The 21,480-nt window shown below is 38.5% G+C and overlaps 1 protein-coding gene across 5 annotated transcripts in view; it reads left to right on the top strand.

The window, feature by feature from the left end:
* The window catches only part of ZFYVE28 (zinc finger FYVE-type containing 28), a 162,588-nt gene that overhangs the window by 98,081 nt on the left and 43,027 nt on the right, over nt 1-21,480 (top strand). For all 5 annotated transcript variants that reach the window (XM_054203242.1, XM_054203243.1, XM_054203244.1 and 2 more), the window contains 5 exons: nt 1,836-2,038; nt 3,760-3,849; nt 5,868-5,957; nt 11,625-11,726; nt 19,181-20,542. In XM_054203242.1, coding sequence (XP_054059217.1) covers nt 1,836-2,038; nt 3,760-3,849; nt 5,868-5,957; nt 11,625-11,726; nt 19,181-20,542 — 1,847 coding nt within the window. The remainder of the gene's footprint in view (nt 1-1,835; nt 2,039-3,759; nt 3,850-5,867; nt 5,958-11,624; nt 11,727-19,180; nt 20,543-21,480) is intronic.

Raw genomic sequence — 21,480 nt, forward strand, 5'->3', positions numbered from 1 at the left:
CACAGTTTTTAATTGTAGGCTCCATTGAGTCAGGCAAGTCCCATGTAGAATTTACAAAATGAATTTGATAATCCTGTCCTCAGCAAAAACAGCAGCAACCTTTCTTATTATCGTGTGACCTTCACTGCTGTTGTCCAGGTGATGCCATGCTCTGTTTTAGAATGCTGGGAGTCTGACATGTTGGATTTAATGTTGCTTCCTTGGTAGTTAGGTGGGAGGAGATGGGGTATTTCTTTCTGTAACCAACCATAGTGAATCCCTGTGAATCCCGTTACCCTTTCTTACCCTAAGGGACTAAAAAACAAGGATTACAGCAACAAACAAACAAGAGAAATGGAGTAACAACTTCTCCTTGCATTGTGGAAAATGCTTGAGGGAATTATGGACAGAGACAGTATCTTCTAGAACAAAAAGAATGTTGCCCTTTATTCACTGTTGATGTTACATAAGCTGATGTTTTTACTCTCTCCAAATCAAACTTTCACTGTCTCTAAATCAAATTTTCACTGTCTCCAAACCAAACCAACAGGCTGAAGAGACCTGTTGGTTTCAGAGAAAGTAACATATGCAGTGATGAAGTCGTGCCAACTTATACTACTGTAGGCACTGTCCTCCTGTAAATTCATGTGGTAAGGAAGACTGTATGGACTGTTATGAATATACACTTACGTGTCTTTGTCAGTGCAATTGCTCTGAGTTATCAGGCTAACGGTACCTATCAACGGGTAGGACTTTCCCTACCCATACTTTCCCACAAATACTCCTTTGGCAGAAAAGGGGTGAGAACATGATCTTCTCTGAATGCCCTTAAACATGAATCAGTGCATCAGGCTGCCGAGCAGGGGTTGGGATTGCAGGTCCCCTGTACAGAGCTGCAGAAATGCCTCCTATCCAGGGGAGTGCAGGGGAGAGGGGATTGACACAGAGCTGCAAATGGAACTAAAAAAAAAAAAAGAGAATCTCGAGACTTGAACAACCTTGTATATTTCCAGTTAATAAAAATATTTCCATTGATACAACAACTGTGATTTATATCAGTGCTTGTTTTCTTCTGTACATATCCATAAAGGGAGCAGCAGAGATTATTAAATAGCTTGGTTTTAGTAGTGAGATTTTCTAAAAGTTTTATTATTGTGTTACAGTAAAAATCTACTTTTAATGTCTTTGAGTTGGTCAGAGGGAGTCCATGTATAACTCTTGGGGCAAGGAGAATCTTAAATAGCTGCTTTCCAGAAACTGAAAGGGAAGAATCGCTCTTTTACCTGGCTTTTATGTTCTTTCCTATAAAATATACTCACGGCTTCTGTGGGAGGCAGGATACCGGTCTAGGTGGATCCCTGATCCAGCCAGCCAGTGTGACCAGTTTTGCTGCAAAAGGCATCACAGTTGCAGAGTTTCTCTTCTTTTTGTACAGAATAGAATTATTTTAAAAAATTGAGCAGTCCAGTCTGAATCAAAACAGTTCATTGATTATACTTTAGCTAGATTCACATCCCTTTTATGCAAAAAATCCTTGCATAAATAGAGTATATATCCTACCAATATTTATTGCCTAACTACTAGGAGAAGAGCTTTAAGTTCTTCTGTTAGCTCTGTGGTTCTTGCACTTGAACCTCCCCCTGTTCTCATGTCTCCCTGACTGAGCTGCTCCCTGACCTTTTATGTGAAGGCTTATGACTCGGCATATCAGATTTAAATCTTTCACTTGCTTAATAATTTGCAGCAAACTGGGGTTAAGTACTGCTCTTCTTCAAGGCATTAAATATCACATCTTGTGCTTTTTTTAAACATAAAAGTAATTTTGTTAAAATATTTTCTGTTAATCTATTTCATAGTGTTTGGCTGCTGGTTCAATTATTATGAATCGTGAAATTGAGAGTATGGCTATGAGGCCATTGGCCAAGGATCTGACCCGAAGCCTAGAGGAAGTTAGAAATATCATTCGTGACCAGGCCTTAAGGGATTTGAACCTCTACACAGAAAAAATGAAAGATTCACTCAAGCATTTTGATGTCCTTTTTGCTGAATTTGAATTAAGGTAAAAGATCCGAAGTAAATGTGTTGTGAGCATTGGCTTGGCTACTACAGGTATTGTGTCACTTGTTCATTTTTGGAAGTTGGCTGTTTTGTTCTGTTTTCTTTTTCTTGAAAAAGTATGTAATTTTTTTATCATGGTATTTGAATCCTTCAGTAATTTGTTGTATTGTTAGATTTTTTTTTCCCTTCCAGTGTAGCCATAACGAAAAGAAAATTAAAGAGCGTTTTAGCAATCAACATTTGCTCTCTTCAACTAAACTATAATCTTCGATTTGCATACTGGCATATGGCATTTGAGGGAGGTTTTTCAAGACACAAAAGGAAGCTGTAAATCTCTTCCCTTAATGTTTTCTTTGTTGGAGGAAAGGCAACAAATAAGAGACATTAAAAAAAAAAAGATAAAAATAGTCTAGAGATTATGACGTTTTCTCTTGTGCTCATAGATAAAAGCAAGATGCACCCAGTGAATTTAAGAAGGCAAATTGAGATCTGATGAGGGAAGTGCTTTTTACACAGGCCATAATTAACTGCAGGAACTCACTGATTTAAAAACTTGTGATTAAAAAATGGCTTGGACGTTTAAAATAAAAATAACTGCTTTTGGGGTGCAAAAAGTAACTGCTTATTGCATCAGAGGTCATGTTGACCAAGTCTTGCATTGTGCTTCAGAATTAAAGCCAGGTTCCTGATGTCTATTAGATATTTGTGGTGGTAAGCGTAGTTACAGGTAGTTACAGGATATTGGACAAGATTTTCTACGGATCTAATATAATAAAGCCATTTCTACCTTCAGCAGAACAGGTTTCTTAAAATTGAGCAGTGTTTTAAATTTTTCTTGGCAATAATCTGTACACTGTCTTTTCTCCCATTACCGTTTGCCCTTCCTTCATATTTTTTTGTATTATTTCACTCAGGCAATTTTTCTGATTTAAAAAACCTCTTACATTGAAAAACATTTTAATTGAAAACATTGGCTTAAAAACATGTTTTTAAGTGTGGCTTTGAGTGCAGACACCGATGACAATCAGTAACTGAACTGTGGCCAGTGCCTGTGCACAGTTTCTGGCCTGTCTGTACCAACTCTCTACACACAACATTTTTCTTTGCTATTGTTTTGTGAACAACTTTTTCCCGTCATGTGTCACCTGTAGTCTACAAATGAATGATTAAGTAATAGAGTGATGGAAAACCGCTTACTTTTACCGATGTTTCTTACCTTGTGAATTTGTGCTTTTGCATGTAATTCCTTACAGAAACAAGACGAACTTTTAAGTCTCCTAAATTGTCTTTGCTGGGTAACTGAATTTCACTAATATAAGTTCAGGTAAAATGTTCCTAGAGAAAACGTGCCTTTTAGTTGGTTTTTTTTTCTTAAGCAAATGCCGAGTAAACTATTCTATCTTCAAGATGTGGCAATAAAGATCCTTCTAGGACCTATCTCCCTGTGCCACACAGTATGGAGTTCTGACTGCTAAATGTGTGTAACTGTATTTCTAAATTACTACTGAGTTCCACTGCCTCAATCTGCAATAAGTGAATCGGCTGCATTTCTTACAAATTCTTACACTGTACAATTTTCATAGTAAGTGCTGTCAAAATAAATACAAAATGGCACAGGCAAGGTTAGGTTTCTAAGATTATTTTTCCTGGGTTTGTTTTTAATTATAATCTGATTTGTTAAAGCATGTGAAATAATAATACATTATTTTATAATCTTTGTAGTTATGTGTCGGCCATGGTACCTGTGAAGTCTCCAAAAGAATATTATGTACAGCAAGAGGTAATCGTACTTTTCTGTGAAACTGTGGAGAGGTAAGCATTTCAGTTAAGTACAAAATTTTGATTTCTGTGTTTACTTTCAGTCTGAGCTTTTGTAGAAATACTTTAACTGCAGTCTTTAAGAAGCATCATAAAACACCAGGTATTTTGCTTTTCTAATAAGTATCCAAGTACAAAGTTAAAAAGCTTTAAGCATGCTTGCTATGCACAAGCCTATGCTCTTTTGTTTTCTAGACAAAAAAATCCACAAAAGTTAATAAACCAACAAAACCAATATTGTTGGTATGCCTAGTTATAGATATGAAAAAGAAAACTAAGCATTTAAATAAGCTAAATCTGTTTAAGGCATCAAGACTTAATGGTATTTCATGGAAGAATACTTGGGAGATGGTTCAGATCATCTGTGAACCTCTAGTGATTACCATAAAGAACTTGTAAAGGCTCTTTGAAATCTTAAACGGCTGGAGCATGACTTTATATGTATGAAGAGATGATGTTAAAAAGCCCCAAACAATCCTGCAATTCGTAAATTCTTTTAGGAGTCTGAAGTGATAATAAAAACATTAATTTGTTTGGAATGTACTGTTGAACATCTTTTTCCCCTGTGACAGAGTAACTAGCCTAGCAGGTGGGGAACAGCATGTGAAATACACAGCTTTAGTGAGGTTTTCAGTAGTGCAACACTGTTCTCAAAAGGAAACTAGTGAACTGTAGCCTGGGTGGAATTATGAGAGACCAATTGACTGTGAAATGCACTTGAAATAAGCATTGGGTTTCCTGTCGTATTTGGAGACCTTGTGAAGTAGGACCCTGGGTCTGGTGTGGTCTGAAGGGAGAGAGGTCAGAGAGCCATCTGTTGTTCGTTTCAGTGGCTAGTCCAGCCCAAACCATGACAACTTTCATTATGGAATGAAGGAGCACAGAGCACACTGCCACAATGACACCAAGATCAGAGGTGTTTCAGGCATTTTAAAAGACAGGATTACAACTCAAAATGGTCACAACAAGTAGGAGGAATTACTTCCTATCAGTTAGAGAGCAACTACATATGCACATATTTGTCCAATAACAGGAAAAAGAAGGTTTCTCATTTGCAGCTTTGGATAATCTGGCAGTGGACTGTAGGAAGAAACCAGGGAGTGAGAATGGGCCATGCACTGATAAGTCAATCTATCATTAGTACAAAGCAGTGCCTGCTTTGTGATCGTTTTGCTGTCCACCAACAGCAGTTTTGGCAAGACAGGGAGTGACAAGGAATAAAAGAAGTTTTTTATTTCCATTCTTTTTGGGAACAATCATATCTCAGCAGTTTTGAGTCTAGTGTGCACTAGCGTGCAGTTTTGAGTCTTATTTTAATCTTACGCACTGATACAGACAAATCAGAGAAGAAATTTCAGGACGTTATGAACCTTACGAGGATATTAAGAAATTGTAAAGAAACCTAGAAAACATAGCCTAATTGACAAGCCTAAACAAAATGGGGTTTAATCTAAAAGGGGCTTAAGATATTTGAAATGGTATCGGAGGACAATGAAGTGTCCCTCAATTATTAAATCCTTAGACTTCAATAATTGTTGCTGTGTAGAACTGTCTTGGTTTTTTTCAGTTGGTCTGTTAGTTTAGAGGGGGTTGACCTTGATGATTATAGCAAGTTTTATTTGAAAATGAAACCAGATACTTTTCCCTATTACTTTTAAAATGTTTCTTTTAGTTGGTAAACTCTAAGCACCAGTGGTTTTTCAGTAGCAAATTGAAGCTTAGCATGCAACAGTAAATAAAAAGGGAAAATGGCATAAAAAATATTTTGGCTTTGGATGGCTATAAAAGCTTTAAGTGTTTAAAGATATTTTTTTCCTCATGTTATTTTTTTTTAAAGCAGAGACTACAGCAGTCAGTTATATACACAATGTTTTAGATTGTACAAAAACAGCTAATGAGTTAAATACTATCAGTTTGGTTTGGCTTATAACAATTTTTTCAATTTTTTTCCTATTGAAATGCATTCTTCAAGAGTTTGATATCTTAATAAATAATTTTATTCTTCTGCTTAGAGCCTTAAGGCTTGGATACCTCACTCAAGATATGATAGATGACTATGAGCCAGCTTTAATGTTTACAATTCCAAGATTAGCCATTGTATGGTAAGTAATTTTTTAACTATTTTCCACTCTGGCTTATTGAAAGATTTATTCAAGATTTCAAAAACTTTGTTCAGAATTTTGGCATATTTTCTTTCACCTGAGTTTGCTTGTACTTTCTTTTTAAAAAATCAAAAAAAGAGGATTTTGTTTTGTCTTTTGTTTTAAAACATTATCAGTTTCATGTAGAATATCAACAGGGAAAAAAAAATAAAGGCAGAGAGAAGGTAGAACTCTAAATATAGAAGGAAGGAGCCTAGAATAATTGATCAGTCATCTTCCAGAAAGAAATAAAAAAATTAGGAACATCAGTCTATGGAATGTCGTGTTGTCAGAAATGTTTTTTGAAAGCACGTATTTTGTGTCACTTAAAAATAATGACCTAAGGATACAAGTCATGAAGACCAAAAATTTTAAATAGGAATTATGTATTTTCCTTAATGAGGCTAGATTCAAAAGGAATTGTCATGAGAGACTGAATTAGGCTTAAATCTTTTTCAAGGAAAGTATTAACATGTATAACTTATGTGTAGGTTCGTGCCCTGTATTGACTACTCAAGGCAACTAAATTAAAACAGTGTTTTTGCTTCACGCAGTGTTTGCAATATTGAACAAATCAGATGTGTTTTTCCTAATGAGTCTTCATGATTTAATAAGACAGCAGTTTCTCTGGAGTAAAGCCATCATATTTTTAATATTTTAGCATCGTGCATGTTTTAAAGTTAGCTAATGTAAATAGTATAATTGAGGGGAAATAAGAAACCTCAAATCCTGAGTGTAAAACGCTTCTCCTCAGGAAATCTCTGTGGCCCATTGTTCCTGTTAAATGGGATATTGTCTGTAACTGTCATTCTAAAAATAATAACAGTAATAATCTGATTATCAAAAGACAACAGGAATGTGAGAACTCAGTTTGAAACTGCTGGAAGACACAATGAAGAAGAATACATCATGACTAACTGGAAAACCAAGGGCTCTCTGGAAATTACATCACATCAATCCCAAATTAAAAAAAGACAGAGGCAGAAGAGAAAAAAGTTTAACTGCTCTGAAGTATCCAGTGATTTGAAAATAAATCACTGCCATGTGAAATTTTACAGGAAAAACTACACCATCCAGATATAGTGTTGTCTGAAGAAATGCAAGCCTTTTATTTGGACTATGAAAGGAGAAGCCTTAAATGCAAGACAGATGCAACGCAAAGTTGTCATGCTCTTGCTTTGTGTCTTAATGAGAAGGATGAATCTGGGGCAAGGAGAGAAGTGCTGTATGCCCTCAGTCCTCTAATAGGAAAGCTTTAAGGAGTACTTTCCAGTCTCATTTTTATCTAATGTTTCTTTTTAGACATCAGTTTACTATACACTTTATACAATGTATGTTGCCTTGTATGTTAACAGGTGTTAACTTTGAACCTAGTAGGAAATATTAAGCCACTTTTCCAATTCTCAGTTCTTTGCATGTTACAACTGTATTCAAGCTTTGATTCAGAACTTTCAAAGGTCATTCATATACAGAGGCCACTTCATAATTGGGGTTTTTGTAGCACTCTAGCCCACTATGCCTGAAAGCCAAAGCAATGGTGATTTTGCATCAGTTAGAAGTTTGGCGAGAACAGCCTCGAGGTTCCACTCAGCAAAGAAGTAACATTTGTTTAGGCAGAACATAGGACATGAGTCAGCAAGAACTACTTCGCTTCATGGCAGCCTGCTTGTTGAAGCCCAGAAAGCTTTGGTGGGTAAAAAAAACTGTGTATCCTTGGTAACAGGATAACTTGTCTTAAGCCACCCAAAAAAAAAAAAAAGTGACTTGTAAAAGAAGCAACTTCTCTCTCTTCTCCCCTTTCCCTGTTCCTACCTTCAAAACTCTAGTCCACAAAATAATGTCGATCAAGTGTAGTAGTCAGATTTCTTGGACCCTCTGTTACCTTGACACTTCTGAACTTTCTCATGGCCATCTGTAGTGGGTTGACCCTGGCTGGATGCCAGGTGCCCACCAAAACTGCTTATCGTTCCCCTCCTCAACTGGACAGGGGAGAGGAAAAAAAATACAACAAAAAGGTCACAGGTTGAGATAAGGACAGGGGGAGATCATTCACCAATTAAGTCATGGGAAAAACAGACTTGACTTGGGGAAAAGAGATTAATTTATTACCAATCAAATCAGAGTAGAATAATGAGAAATAAACCCCAGTCTCAAAAACACCTTCTCCCCAACCACTCCCTTCTTCTTAGGCTTAACTTTACTCCCTGATTTTCTGTCTTCTCCCCCTGAGCAGTGCAGGTGGATGGGGAATGGGGGTTGTGGTCAGTTCATCAGACATTGGCTCTGCCATTCCTTCTTCCTCATACTTGTCCCCTGCTCCAGTGTGGGGTCCCGCCCACAGGAGAGAGTCCTCCATGAACTTCTCCAACATTGAGTCCTTCCCATGGGCTACAGTTCTTCATGAACTGCTCCTGAGTGTGTCCCCACCATGGGGTTGCAAGTCCTGCCAGCAAACCTGCTCCAATGTGGGCGCCTCTCCACAGGTTCAGAGGTCCTGCTAAGACCCTGCTCCAGCATGGGCTCCCCATGGGGTTACAGCCTCCTTCGGGCATCCACCTGCTCTGGTGTGGGGTCTTCCACAGGCTGCAGGTGGATATCTGGTCCACGATTAACCTCCATGGGCTGCAGGGTGACAGCCTGCCTTGCCATGGTCTTCACCATGGGCTGCAGGGGAATCTCTGCTCTGGTGCCTGGAGTACCTCCTCACCCCCTTCTTCATTGACCTTGATGTCTGCAGAGTTGTTTCTCTCACATACTCTCACTCTTGTCTCTGTCTGCAATTGCACAATTTGGTTTTTTTCCCCTTCTTAAATATGTTATCCCAGAGGCACTACCACTGTCGCTGATGGGATTGACCTTGGCCAGTGGCGGGTCCATCTTGGAGTTGGTTGCTATAGAATCATAGAATCTTCATGGTTGGAAAGGACCTTTGAGGTCATGGAGTCCAACCATACACACACAAAAAAACCCAGACCCCTACAATCTCTGCCACTAGAGCATGCCCTGAAGTGCCACATCTAGATGTTTCTTAAATACCTCTAGGGATGGTGACTCAACCACCTCCCTGGGCAGGCTGTTCCAGTGCCCGACCACTCTTGCAGTAAAGTAATTCTTCCTAATATCTAATCTAAATCTCCCCTGCCGCAACTTCAGACCATTTCTTCTGGTCCTGTCGTTATTAACTTGGGAGAAGAGGCCAACACCCACCTCTCTCCAACCTCCTTTCAGGTAGTTGTAGAGAGCAATGAGGTCTCCCCTCAGCCTCCTCTTCTCCAAGCTAAACATGCCCAGCTCCCTCAGCCTCTCCTCATAGGACTTGGTCTCCAGACCCCTCACCAGCCTGGCAGCTCTCCTCTGGACACGCTCCAGCACCTCAATGTCCCTCTGGTACAGAGGGGCCCAGAACTGAACACAGTACTCGAGGTGAGGCCTCACCAGTGCCGAGTACAGAGGCACGATCACTTCCCTGCTGCTGCTGGCCACGCTATTCCTGATACAAGCCAGAATGCTTTTGGCCTTTTTGACCACCTGGGCACACTGCTAGCTCATGCTAAGTTGGCCGTCCACCAGCACCCCCAGGTCCTTTTCTGCCGGGCAGCTTTCCAGCCACTCTTCCCCAAGCCTGTAGCGTTACTTGGGGTTGTTGTGACTGAAATGCAGGATCCAGCACTTGGCCTTATTAAATCTCATACAGTTGGCCTTGGCCCATCGATCCAACCTGTCCAGGTCCCTCTGTAGAGCCTTCCTACCCTCAAGCAGATCAACACTCCCACCTAGTTTGGTGTCATCTGCAAACTTACTGAGGGTGCACTCAATCCCCTCATCCAGATCATTGATAAAGATATTAAACAAAACTGGCCCCAAAACTGAGCCCTGAGGGACGGGACACTGCTGGTGACCAGCTGCCAAGAGGATTTCACCCCATTAATCACAACTCTCTGGGCATGGCCACCTAGCCAGTTTTTAACCCAGCGAAGAGTACACTTGTCTATGCCATGATTCGCCAGCTTCTCCAGGAGAATGCTGTGGGGGATGGTGTCAAAGGCCTTACCAAAGTCCAGACAGACAATGTCCACAGCCTTCCCCACATCCAGAAGGCGGGTCACATAGTCATAGAAAGAGATCAGGTTGGTTAAGCAGGACCTCCCTTTCCTAAACCCATGCTGGCTGGCCCTTATCCCTTGGCTGCCCTGCACTTACTGCGAGAGCTCACTCAAGATGATCCTGTCCATGATCTTTCATTGGACATAGGGGAAGTTTCTAGCAGCTTCTCACAGAAGCCATCCCTGTTGCCCCCCTGCTACCAAAACCTTGCCACGCAAACCCAATAAGCCATCTTCCAGCCTGATGGGAGACCACAGGACTATCCTGCTACCAGGGCATGAGCCAGATTCTGGGTTTATAAACAGAAGAAAAGTAGCGGTATTTCCCAGATGGTAAACAGAGGGTAAGTGGTCACCCCCTTTTTTTTTTTTTCTATGATACTTTAGGGAGTTTCGTATAACTTGTGACATCAGCTTTTCTGCTGTGTCTCAGAGAGCCTTTGGTGGTCAGGCAGAGTGCTTGCTAGCAAACAGCCAGTGAGCAAAAGACATCAACAGTCTTGTCAGCCAAGGGTCCCCATTACTCTGGATGATTTGGATGCAGAGTAGCTAGAAAGCTCTCTGAAGCAACATGTAATTTGAGTGTAAGAAAAGGAACATACCTTTGAAATACCTCAGGTAACTGAGCACTGACTGTACAGGCAGGAAGGGGAAAATGGCCTGGGAAAAATAAACCCTCAAAAAAAATCTGAAGTGTGAGAATCTGTGATCCATTTGCCTTAGAGAAACATACGTTGTTTTTGCAGTGGGTAGAGGTTTAAACAGTTTTAAGCAGAGTGATGCCTGGTGTGGGTGGAATCCACTCTCAGATACAGTGCGCTATGATGCAGAAGATACGGTGAAGAAAGTGAATTTAATCCCTGACACACAGACAGGTTAGGGCAGTAGTGATTTGGTCAGGAGGAACTATCGAGGTATCTACAGTGATGTACACAGAGGCTTTCAGGACCATGAACTAACCTCTTTCCAGGGAAATTTCTACAAGTGCTGAGTTGATTTAGAAACATGGCGTTATCAAAATATGTGATATTTTGTGTGATTTAGCAAATGCATTCTCTTTTTTACTACATGTTAATACGAGGTTGTACTTATCTTAGAGGTAGAAAAATAGCATCTCAAGAGTCAACTATCTCACCTAGAAATTATTTAGACTGTAAAGAAAAAGCGATTTACAATGTCTCCCAAATCAGTGGACTTTCCCCAACTTACTTGATAGGGTTTTTTTTAATGGGTCAGCTGCAGCAATGAAATAAATGTATGTTCTTCCCCTTATGCTTCTATTGCCTCTTCTCCCATGTGTGGGCTGGGGGGGAAGATGGGGGTGGATGGAGGGGATCTTCTTCCTGTTCCTTTAAATAGCATTTAATTCTAACTGTGGGTGGGTAAGACAAAAATATGACAACAATATGTAACTTGAGTGTAACTGTAATGTTTATGTGCAGTTGCTTTTCTGACTCCTTAGTAGTTGCTCTATGTAATGTAATTTTCATTTTTGTGTGTGTTCATGCCTGTGTGTGAATTACAGTGGCCTTGTTGTCTACTCCGAGGGACCGTTAAACTTGGACCATAAACCAGAAGATATGTCTGAACTCTTCAGACCTTTTCACACTTTGCTAAGAAAAATAAGGCAAGTAATACAATGGTCGTAACTGCTTCTCTTCTGAAGTGAAAATCGGAGGCCTAAAAAACCCCACTTTTCTAGGCATTTGTGTGTTCTGTTTGCTGTGTGTCGTGGTTTAACCCCAGCCAACAATTAGGACTATGCAGTCATTCACTCACTCCCCCACCCTCTCCCCTGCCAGTGGGATGGGGAGAAGAGGGAGGAAAAAAACCAAACAAGCTGAGATAAAGACAGTTTAATATAACAGTAACAGAGGAGAAAATAATAATGGTAAAAGAATATACAAAATGAAGTGATACAACACAAGTTACTCTCACCACCTGATGATCGATTTCCCAGCTGAGCAGTGATCGCAGATCCCTGCACCCAGCCAACCCCCATTTATATACTGAGCATGATGTCTATGGTATGGAATATCCCTTTGGCCAGCTTGTCCTGTCAATGCTCTCTCTCAGCTTCTATGGGAAGACAAAAAAATCCTTGACTTAATATAAGCATTACTTAGCAACAACTAAAACAATCTGTGTTATCAACATTATTCTCATACTAAATCCAAAACACAGAAGCTACTAGGAAGAAGAAAAACTCTATCCCAGATGAAACCAGGACACTGTGTTAAACATAAACTGCGTTTTCCTCTCATCTACCTGATATACCCATGAAATAACTAGATGTAGTTTTTAATTTCATGGGAGCTTTCAGAACTTTTCATCTCTTTGTGGTAGTTTCTTTTTTTCTAATATCATTTTGTTACATTTCAGATTTTCCTTATGGTTGGATGAGGCTTGAAATAGGACGAGGCTTGAAATACTGAAGTTGAGGTTATTTTGGGGAGATCCTGTTTCTAATTAGCATCAATGTTTCTGTTTAACTAGGCTTATTACATTTTCTCCATATGTTATGATGCAATACTGAGATTTTTCTTAATCTAATATAAATGACTATCAGTTTTTCATATTGTCGATCTGTTTTTACAGGATGGATCATTTTATATATTCCTTTTTTCACAGTGCTTCAGTCTTGGTAACCATTGGAAATGTGGGCTTTGTCTCAACTTGTGTATAAAGGGCATTAAAATATATTTTTCTTATGGTTGAGGTCTTTTGAAGATTGATCTGTTGCTTTGGAGAAATCAAGCTGTATCTTTAAAGGATCTTTATATCAAGATTACTTATGGTTTTTATATTCACCCTTAAGGTATTTTATCTGGATGTTAAAAAAAAAAAAAGTTTTCTAATCTGTAAGCCCCGTTATTTTCTTAGAATACACATTTATATACCAACTACAAATTGTGTTCCTAGAAATCTCTAGAGATAATTTGGCAGAAGTTTTTCTTTCCTGAGTTTAATTTTCACCTGTTTATTGCCCTCCCTGTATGTCGTGATGACAGTTTAATATAAGAATAGTTTTCACGTAGATAAGTTCATCCAAATTAATCTCCCCTCATCCATTAGAAGTGAAGCATGTCCTGAGGGAAAATGTGAGGGATGTTTCAGAGAAGAGCCTATTTCTGAAGCTAGCTTTTATGAATATCCAGACCACATCCTTTTGTGTCCCTTGAAGATTTCCTAGTATTTCTGTCCAGAAGTGATACAGTTTTATTTTTAGGTACGTTAATGAAATTCATATTGAAATCTCAGAATTAAAATTGACAAGTCAACATGTTTGTGGGTCTTTTTGAGTGATTATGGTTTTATAAAACACTGAGTAAAGAAGGAGGATGTGAATTGAGGAGCAAAACTTAAGCTAGAGGGGAAAAAAACTTTAATGATACTGAAGCTGAAAAGGTCCATGAAGTTAAAGTTAAAATATCTTATTCGTTAATATATGGCTTTTTCACCAGCATTCCACTGGCTGACTAAAGCCAATAGAATATTTAAAAGCTAATATACTAATACTTAAAAGCTAATATACTTCTCATAATCTGTACTTTCTGCTTGCTCCTTACATTTCATTGATTTTCATTTTCCGTTTTGTGAAGTCAGTTTATTGCTTAGTCCATTTAATTTTCTTTTACTCTGAACTTGATGCTTGGGTTGAAAACACAGTAGTGAAACGCTTGTTTGTTCAGTAACTATGATTTTCAATGCAAGCTTCAAAAAAAAAAAAGACTCAGATTCATTTTTGGAAAAAGTTCTGATATACTTTAAGACATATTTATTCTTTCAAGTGCGCATTAAGAAATGTGATTTCAGTTGTCTAGCAGGCAAGGTTTGCAAAATGTTCTAGTGAGATAGCATCTATCAGAGCAAAAATGTAAGTAAGTTAAGATGTAACGTGGAATTTTCTCTGGCAGTCTCTGAAAGAATGTCAAGGGACTTGAATGTTTGCAAGAACTGCGCTCAAAAAGATTCGTTAATAATATTCTTGAATGAAAAATACATTGAATGAAAACAATGAGGTACAAATAAGTGTCCAGTTCATGTAGTATAACTAAATTAGTTCTAAAAGTACCTAAGCTGTCTAGATTTTAATTTTTTTTTTGTTATCACAGATTTTATTTTTTTAACTCAGCAGGCTACAAATCCTACTCGATGAGAATGTTCACAAAAAGCTGTAGGGGAAAATGGAACGAGATATTTGAACTTGTCCGCAGCAAAAAGGAAGCATTTTTTCAGGGAGTCTTTCTCCAGTCTCCATCAGCAATAGTTAAGGGATGAAAATAGATTCAAGTAGTCTTCTGTTAAAACAGTTACATCTTGTATTGCAGTTGTGGCCTGTTGTAAGAATATAGAACAGCATCTTACTGCAGAATATGATCATATCCCAGTAAATTTCTCCATAAAGTTCTACAACTTTTTAGCCAACTGAATATTTTAATTCGTGGAATAACAACAAATATACAGTGGATTATTTTGTAGGATTACAGGTAACTTTTCTGCTGTATTATCCTAAAACATCTCTCCTGGTAAAGGCAATGATAAGCACTGTATTTATGTGGATCCACGTAATTAAATCGGAACTAGCAGAGAAAAATATCTATCGACTAGGAAAATTTTTGGTTTCCTATTGGTGGCTGGCAACTTTGAAAGCAATAGAGATTGTGGAGACTTTCTGAGCGAAAGCAGTAAGGGTTCTTCTTTAGGTTTGGTAAGGTTGAGCAGCAAATGATGACTTTGAATGTTTTAATTAATACCTAAGCAAGGTGCTTGTTGTTTTTTATTTTAGGTACAAAACATCAGCATTGATATTTTATACGTCTACTAATGCATAATTACGTAGTAGTGTTATCTCTGTTCCTTTTAAACTAAGGCATTTGAACCATTTCTGCCAAACTATTGCAATCTGCCTGGTTAAGTATACAAAGCATATCATCCTGCTATATGCATAGGTATTTAATTTGGATGCCTGTGACACTGAACAGTCTCGTGATAAAATATTACCTATACTATGTACACATTTGAGGCTGCCATACAGAGATTTTCAGAGGTTAGCAAACCTGGGATTTTGCAGTACTCCTTAGTTCTGCCCTTTTTTCAGAGCCCTCTAATTGCCTGATGCTTGTTTCTGGACCATTACAGTTGATGGCAGGGCCCCTGTGGGTTTTGGTGGTGCAGAATCAAGCAGATTGCAGATGAAGTGATGCAGAATCAGAGCATCATAGCATTTTAACTACCATGAAACCTTTCTGTATCAATGACTAGAAATCAAATGCAGTATACCTGTTGTCAATATGTAAAAGACTGGGGGGGAGCTTGTCAAACTTGTATGCTTTTAAAGTGTGCACAGTGACTGGGGGAAAAACTGGTTAATTTTCACAAGATGGCTGTATTTAAAACTTTGAGTTGATTTAAAACTTCTGCAGTAAAGGAGTACAAGTGATATTTGTTATATATCAGTGTCGGTTTCTCAGTGTTGATGTATCAGAGCAGATCTGTGTACTTTGATGTGCTGAACTCAGCTCGGCACTGCAGAAACAGGAGGATGCAAATTGCATTCCTGTACCTGCATCATGTTCTTATGGTGGCAGCTCTGTAAAGACAGCTGTTTGCTCTGTTCAGAGCATGAGCTGAAGCACAGACTGGCAATAACAACGATGCTGTTCTCTGAAAACAGACAGTTTAAAATTCTGGTCAGATTAGGAGGAAAGTTAATGGAGGAAGCTTGGAGAATGTGTGAGATCAGTGCACCTGGGGTTTTGTGGCCCTGTCCTCTATTCAGCTGAGTTTGTCTTTGAATGGACATCTGGCCTCAGATCTTTAAAGACGTAATTTCTGCACCCTGGATTTGGCAGTAGAATAAAACACATTTATCGGTTTTACAATAGGCAGAGTAAATTTCTACTACGGCTTGTAACAAGCAGAGTACATCTTAAGAACTTGCCTTGTTTTTCTGCCACTGGCTGTGGCCACTGGAAAAAAAATGTTGCTCGTATTTTCAAGGCTAGATTGCCGTCCTGTGATGCTATACTAAAAAGAGTAAAAGCAGGTGCAACCTCAATATGCGCCTTTATTAAATTCAGTGTTTTCTAAAGCTTCTGTGGGAAGGAAGCGCACTGCTGCTGTCAGGGTGCATTGCAGAAGCTCTCTTTACCTGCAGCTTCTGAATACTCAAAGCAGAGGGAGAAATTTTTTTTTTATAAGCGCACAGCACTTGCGTGGATCCAATGACAAGTTACAGATGCTTCAACAGAAAGGAAATGAACCGTGGAAGTAGCTACAGCTTAATTAAACCTTATGGTTTAATAATGATGCCTGATGTTTAGTTTTGAACTTTCAGTAGTGAGATTTAACATTTCTTTCCCTATACTGGTTGACATTAATTTTATTCTCAATATCTCCATAGGCATTTTAAAACATGCCACGTTCCTAACGTTTGTAGTGAATCCTGTATAATCTAATATACAGTGTATCAAAAAGATAACTGTTGATTTGTCACCTTGCAATGAAACTTGCATTTAAAACAGCCTAGTGAGTCCAGGGGTTTTATGCAGAGAAGTGAAGATAAGATAATGGTCCAAATCTTTTACAACAAGCTGTATTTGTTAATAGCAGATTTTCTAGTGTTTGAATTAGGGAAATGAGCACGTTTCCTTTGAATTTAAAGCAAGATTATTTCTCTACTGAAATAACAGGGCTGGTGGACTACTACGTATAATCCAACTGATTATGTAGAGCAACTCTTGCAAGGCAGCATGGAAGACTCACTTAAGAAGATATGAGGACTGTCAGCTGATTTCATTGAATTTTTTTTTTTGAGTCAAGCTTTTACTTATCCTCAAAACTACACACAATTGTTCTTTAATTTTGAGGTGTTGTTATTGGTAGAAACAGAGTTCATTACTCAAGTCAGTGAAGCTAGCCAGCATAAAGTAAATCTGTATTTCTAGCACTTAACTCATAAAGCAAATTCCTTTGACCGCTGCTGGTATAGTCTATATTTGTAGAAGCTGCTAATTCTTATCTCATGTGTTTTGAGAAGAGGGGTATGAGTGTGGTATATGGAGAAGCATAGCTGATGTTCGAGCAGTTGACTGTTGATTAGTTCCTGACACGCACACTTTCAGCCATGCAAGAAAAGTTCACTGAGGATTATTGAACACACAAGGATTCCACCTTGGTTCAGAAATCCCTGAGCTATGGGCTGCGGGAAGCCAGCAGGATGCACTCAGACATGTTCATGTGTGCTTATGCTCTTCCTTAGAATCTGTTATCAGAGACAGGCTTCTCTATTTGATGAACCCTGGCCTGACCCAGAAATATCTTAGTTTTTAATATCTTTGTATAAGTGACGAACAAGCTTAAATCCTTCATTGTTGCGTTTGTGTGCTAACACTGTTTGTTGTAGGTTATTTAATTAAAGACCCAACTGTTTCTAAAAGATTGCCCGTTTTCCTTTCTTACTCATTTATAACTGAAAAAATTGTAAAACTTCAGGCTTGAAAATGCATATGAAATTATTTAAAGAAATGCTGACTTCTGTATTAGAGAATGTGGAAACAGGTGAAAAGGGGAGGATGTGATAGTGCAGTTGTTCTTGTAAGGTACTTATTCCGTAGGTTTAGAATTTTTTTCAGAGTCATATAACTCTTATATGCATGAAAGCACGATTATGTTTTTAAATAAAGATGTTGAGTGTATGGAATGTACGTAACCATAAAAATGTATATTCTGTACTTGTTCTGACTTAACCATGCTTATCTAAACTTTTATCTTTTTTAAAATTGTAGGGTAGCAGATGTACAAGTCAGATACTAGTGATGTATTTTTTTGGGCAATTTGATTTTTTTAGTGATATACTTAGAAAAATATTTTGTGTTTGACAATTTAAAATGCAAGCTGTTGACTGGAAATCAAGATGTGAGATGTGCTGGATGTTTCTTAGGGGTGTTTTTGGTCCACTTGTTCAGACTGAAGGTAGTCCTTTAAGGGAATTCTTTTAATATGTGCTTATTATTATTATTATCATTATTGTTATGATGATGCCAGCTCTGTATCACCTGCTAGCCAATGATTTCTAAACACATAAGGAATAATAGACTCCAAACCTCTGTTTAAGCAGAAGGTCTTGCTTTTCCTATCCATTCATTAATGCTAAAATATACTTGCTGGTCTTTGAAAATATTGACAGCAGTTCTTGATAGAGGATACTTTTGTATTTGGTTTCTAATTGAGAAGTATAGTGTAAATCAAATTCAGACCTAAAATTACATGCTGCTGTGTCTATGGATTTGTTTTAAAGTACTAAAACATAACAGCCTTAAATAACACTTTGTTTCTAGGTGCTTGTGGTCCTAAACTACAGTACTGAGCACACTTGATAACACTGGGGAGGCTGCATATCTCTAGGAAAACATAGTTTAGTAAATACTAAATGTTTGCTTTTAGGCCTGCCTGATTCTTAACATCACACAGAAGTGTAGCTCCCTAATGACTGAGTTACATGTTCAAGGCAGGAGAGAGCCAACTTCCAATCTGGGTTTCAGTGAACAGGCTTCCAAGACATCAGTGTTGCATAAGTGATATTACTATTTTTAATGGATTCTCTTTATCTGACAATATAATGCTGTGAAACTTCTGCGGTACTCTTTGGCAGAATTATTTTCAGACTCTAGTACGAAGGATGGCAAATTGCTAATCTAAGTCAAATTTTTGAATTAAAATATTAAAATGACAAAATATATCTAATTTTGGGTAATGCCTTCACTATACGTAGATGGAAAGGGGAAAGATACATTTTTGGGTGTGTTTTCACTTATTTTGGGGCTTCATTGCAAGGATGTAAATTGCTTGGTGCCCTGTATTTGCATGAGTAATCTCAAATTCAGGCATCTGCAGTCACATGTGTTCTGAATATGAACGTCAAATGTGCCTTGAGTTACACAGCTGACATTACTCTGTGCTCCCAAGTTCTGGATTTCTGTATTAACAGTAAAAGGTTTTTTTTTTTTTAAAATCTGTAGCATCAATGCCTCTTATGATTGTAAATGCAAAGTGGTGTGTGTATTTCTTCATTTTCAGGGATCTACTTCAGACATTAACCGAGGATGAACTGCACACACTGGAACGTAACCTCTGCATCTCTCAAGATGTGGATTTTCCTGTCAGAGCGGATCCTGAAGTATCCTCTGTCATTACACCGGGCATAACTGCGACTTTGCCTTCTAAGGAGCTTTCAGCAAAAGCTGAAAACACAGAGGCTGAGCTGGCTTGTTCTATGCAGTATGATGAACAGGAGCTGGAACAGCTGAATAGGATGGTACACAGAGTTGGAGATGAAATGTCTTCTCTGCTTTCCCCTCCAAGCATCTGTCAGTCTCCAGCTCACAGACCTAGCCTAAGAAACAGTTCTAGCACAGAGGCTTCGCCAACAAGACACCATCTTGACAATTTAACTGATGATGAGGACAGAGTGTTTTTTATGGATGACCTAGATGGAGCAGGAGAAGCTCTTGCTGGGTTGGATTCAGTAAGTGATACTTTTGCTTGGGTGAATAACCCTTGCCACGACTCAAAACAGAACCTGCAATATAGAGACGCTTTGCTGTATGAGAATGGCCATCAGACAGAAGAAACTTTGCTTTTAAAAGATGCTGAAAGTGACATAAGCAATAATAACAATATCGAAGATAGCAAACAGATGTCTGGCATCTCGGTTCAGAATTCATGTAGTTGTCTAGAAGGTCCGGACTCACAGTTATACCTCAACGGCTGGGATGCGTATGCTGATGATGCAGAAACGGCGGAAGTGATAGCACACAGGACAGGGGGAATGAAAATATCTGCTACTGTAATATTTAATCCTAAATCTCCCTCTAGCTCAGAATCCCCAGTAACAACTCCAGAAGCAGCTATTAGCTGTGTTCCTGGATCTGCTAATCCATTAGCAAATGAGGAGGAGGATGAATCTCATAAACTCGGTATAGCTGCCACAAACTGTCTAATTAATTCGTGTGTGTGTTGTGGCAGCTGTGAAGACAGCAGGGAGGACAGTGTTGAAGGTTTAAAGACTAAACATTCTGCAGGAGGTGTTGTAAATGCTTCATACACATTAGTAAAGTCTAAGGAAATGGACCATGTAGATAACTTGGACAATTCAGTCCCTGCACAGGAAATATTAAAACCGGAAACTTCTGCTTTGTTAGCAGAAAGAGACTTTGGCAGAGAGGAGCAAAGACTGCCGACCTCCTCTAAGTGCCTGGCACATTCCTCAGGTTCACAGGTAGGAGCAGAAAATGATTCACAAGGAGAAGCAGAAAGCATCTCAAATCAGCAGAAGTGGGAGAAGAGAAAACAACTATGTGAGAAAAAAATGGATAACAACGAAGATGCTAGTAGTGAAAGGACAGCAAAAGATGATGTAAAGTCAAGATCTAGTTCAAGGTAAGAGCAACTTGATATTTTGGTAGTAACTTGCATGTAAATAAATTCCTATATCCTTGTACTTTAGTGATTGGTGTATAATTAATGTTGATTTTAAAGAAAGTAGTGTGTTGCAGGATTAAGGAATTTTTCAATACACTTTTTTTAATGCAAGTATCTTTTTACTGGACTTCATCAGCTTTTTTGGAAAACATTTGGAGAACACCTGAATTTTAATCGTATAATGTCTCTATAGCATTGAAATCAAGTACACTAATCTTACTAGTTTAACGTAACAAAGAGTGCATTGCTGCTAAATGTTGCACGGGTCATTGCCTCGTTGTACTCTGCTGTTTTGCAGGAAAAGCGTGTCTGGCAGATACTAAAACATTAACTTCTGCATTAGTGCACAGGATTAAACTGGGATCTAAGCACATCTTACCTTAGCTTCATTTGAGAGAACGGGGTTGATCTGATCATGTTGCCTGTGGGCACAAGCGTATCTGTGAATGTCTGCATGCTGAAGGAGCCTAATAGAGTGCTGAAGCAGCTTTTAAACATATTGAACCATTTCAGACAAAGCTGATAGAAGAATAGAGGTCATGGATTAAGGTTCTACATATTTAATGACAATAAGAAACTAGATAACAAGGAGGTGCCATAATAATATTTGTGTTAAAGAAAATGCTATGCTTCAGCTCAACTTTGATTAGACATTAGGGATCCTACACACATCAGTAGAAAACCAGGCTTGATTTTGTTTTACTGTTTAGAGGATAACCTACTTTGTAGTGAGTAATGTCTTCAGTTTTCCTGAAGTATTAATATAACGCAGAGCGAAGAAATTAAATAGAAGAAGTTGTTGTTTTCTGTATTTCTGTGACAGCTTTCTTCCTTTGTGCCTTACTGTGTCAGTTCTATGGAGTTTATAAGTGTGATGCAGGATCTCTCTTTTTTAT

This window comes from Rissa tridactyla, chromosome 5 (assembly GCF_028500815.1).
Source record: "Rissa tridactyla isolate bRisTri1 chromosome 5, bRisTri1.patW.cur.20221130, whole genome shotgun sequence".
Taxonomy (NCBI): Eukaryota; Metazoa; Chordata; class Aves; order Charadriiformes; family Laridae; genus Rissa; species Rissa tridactyla.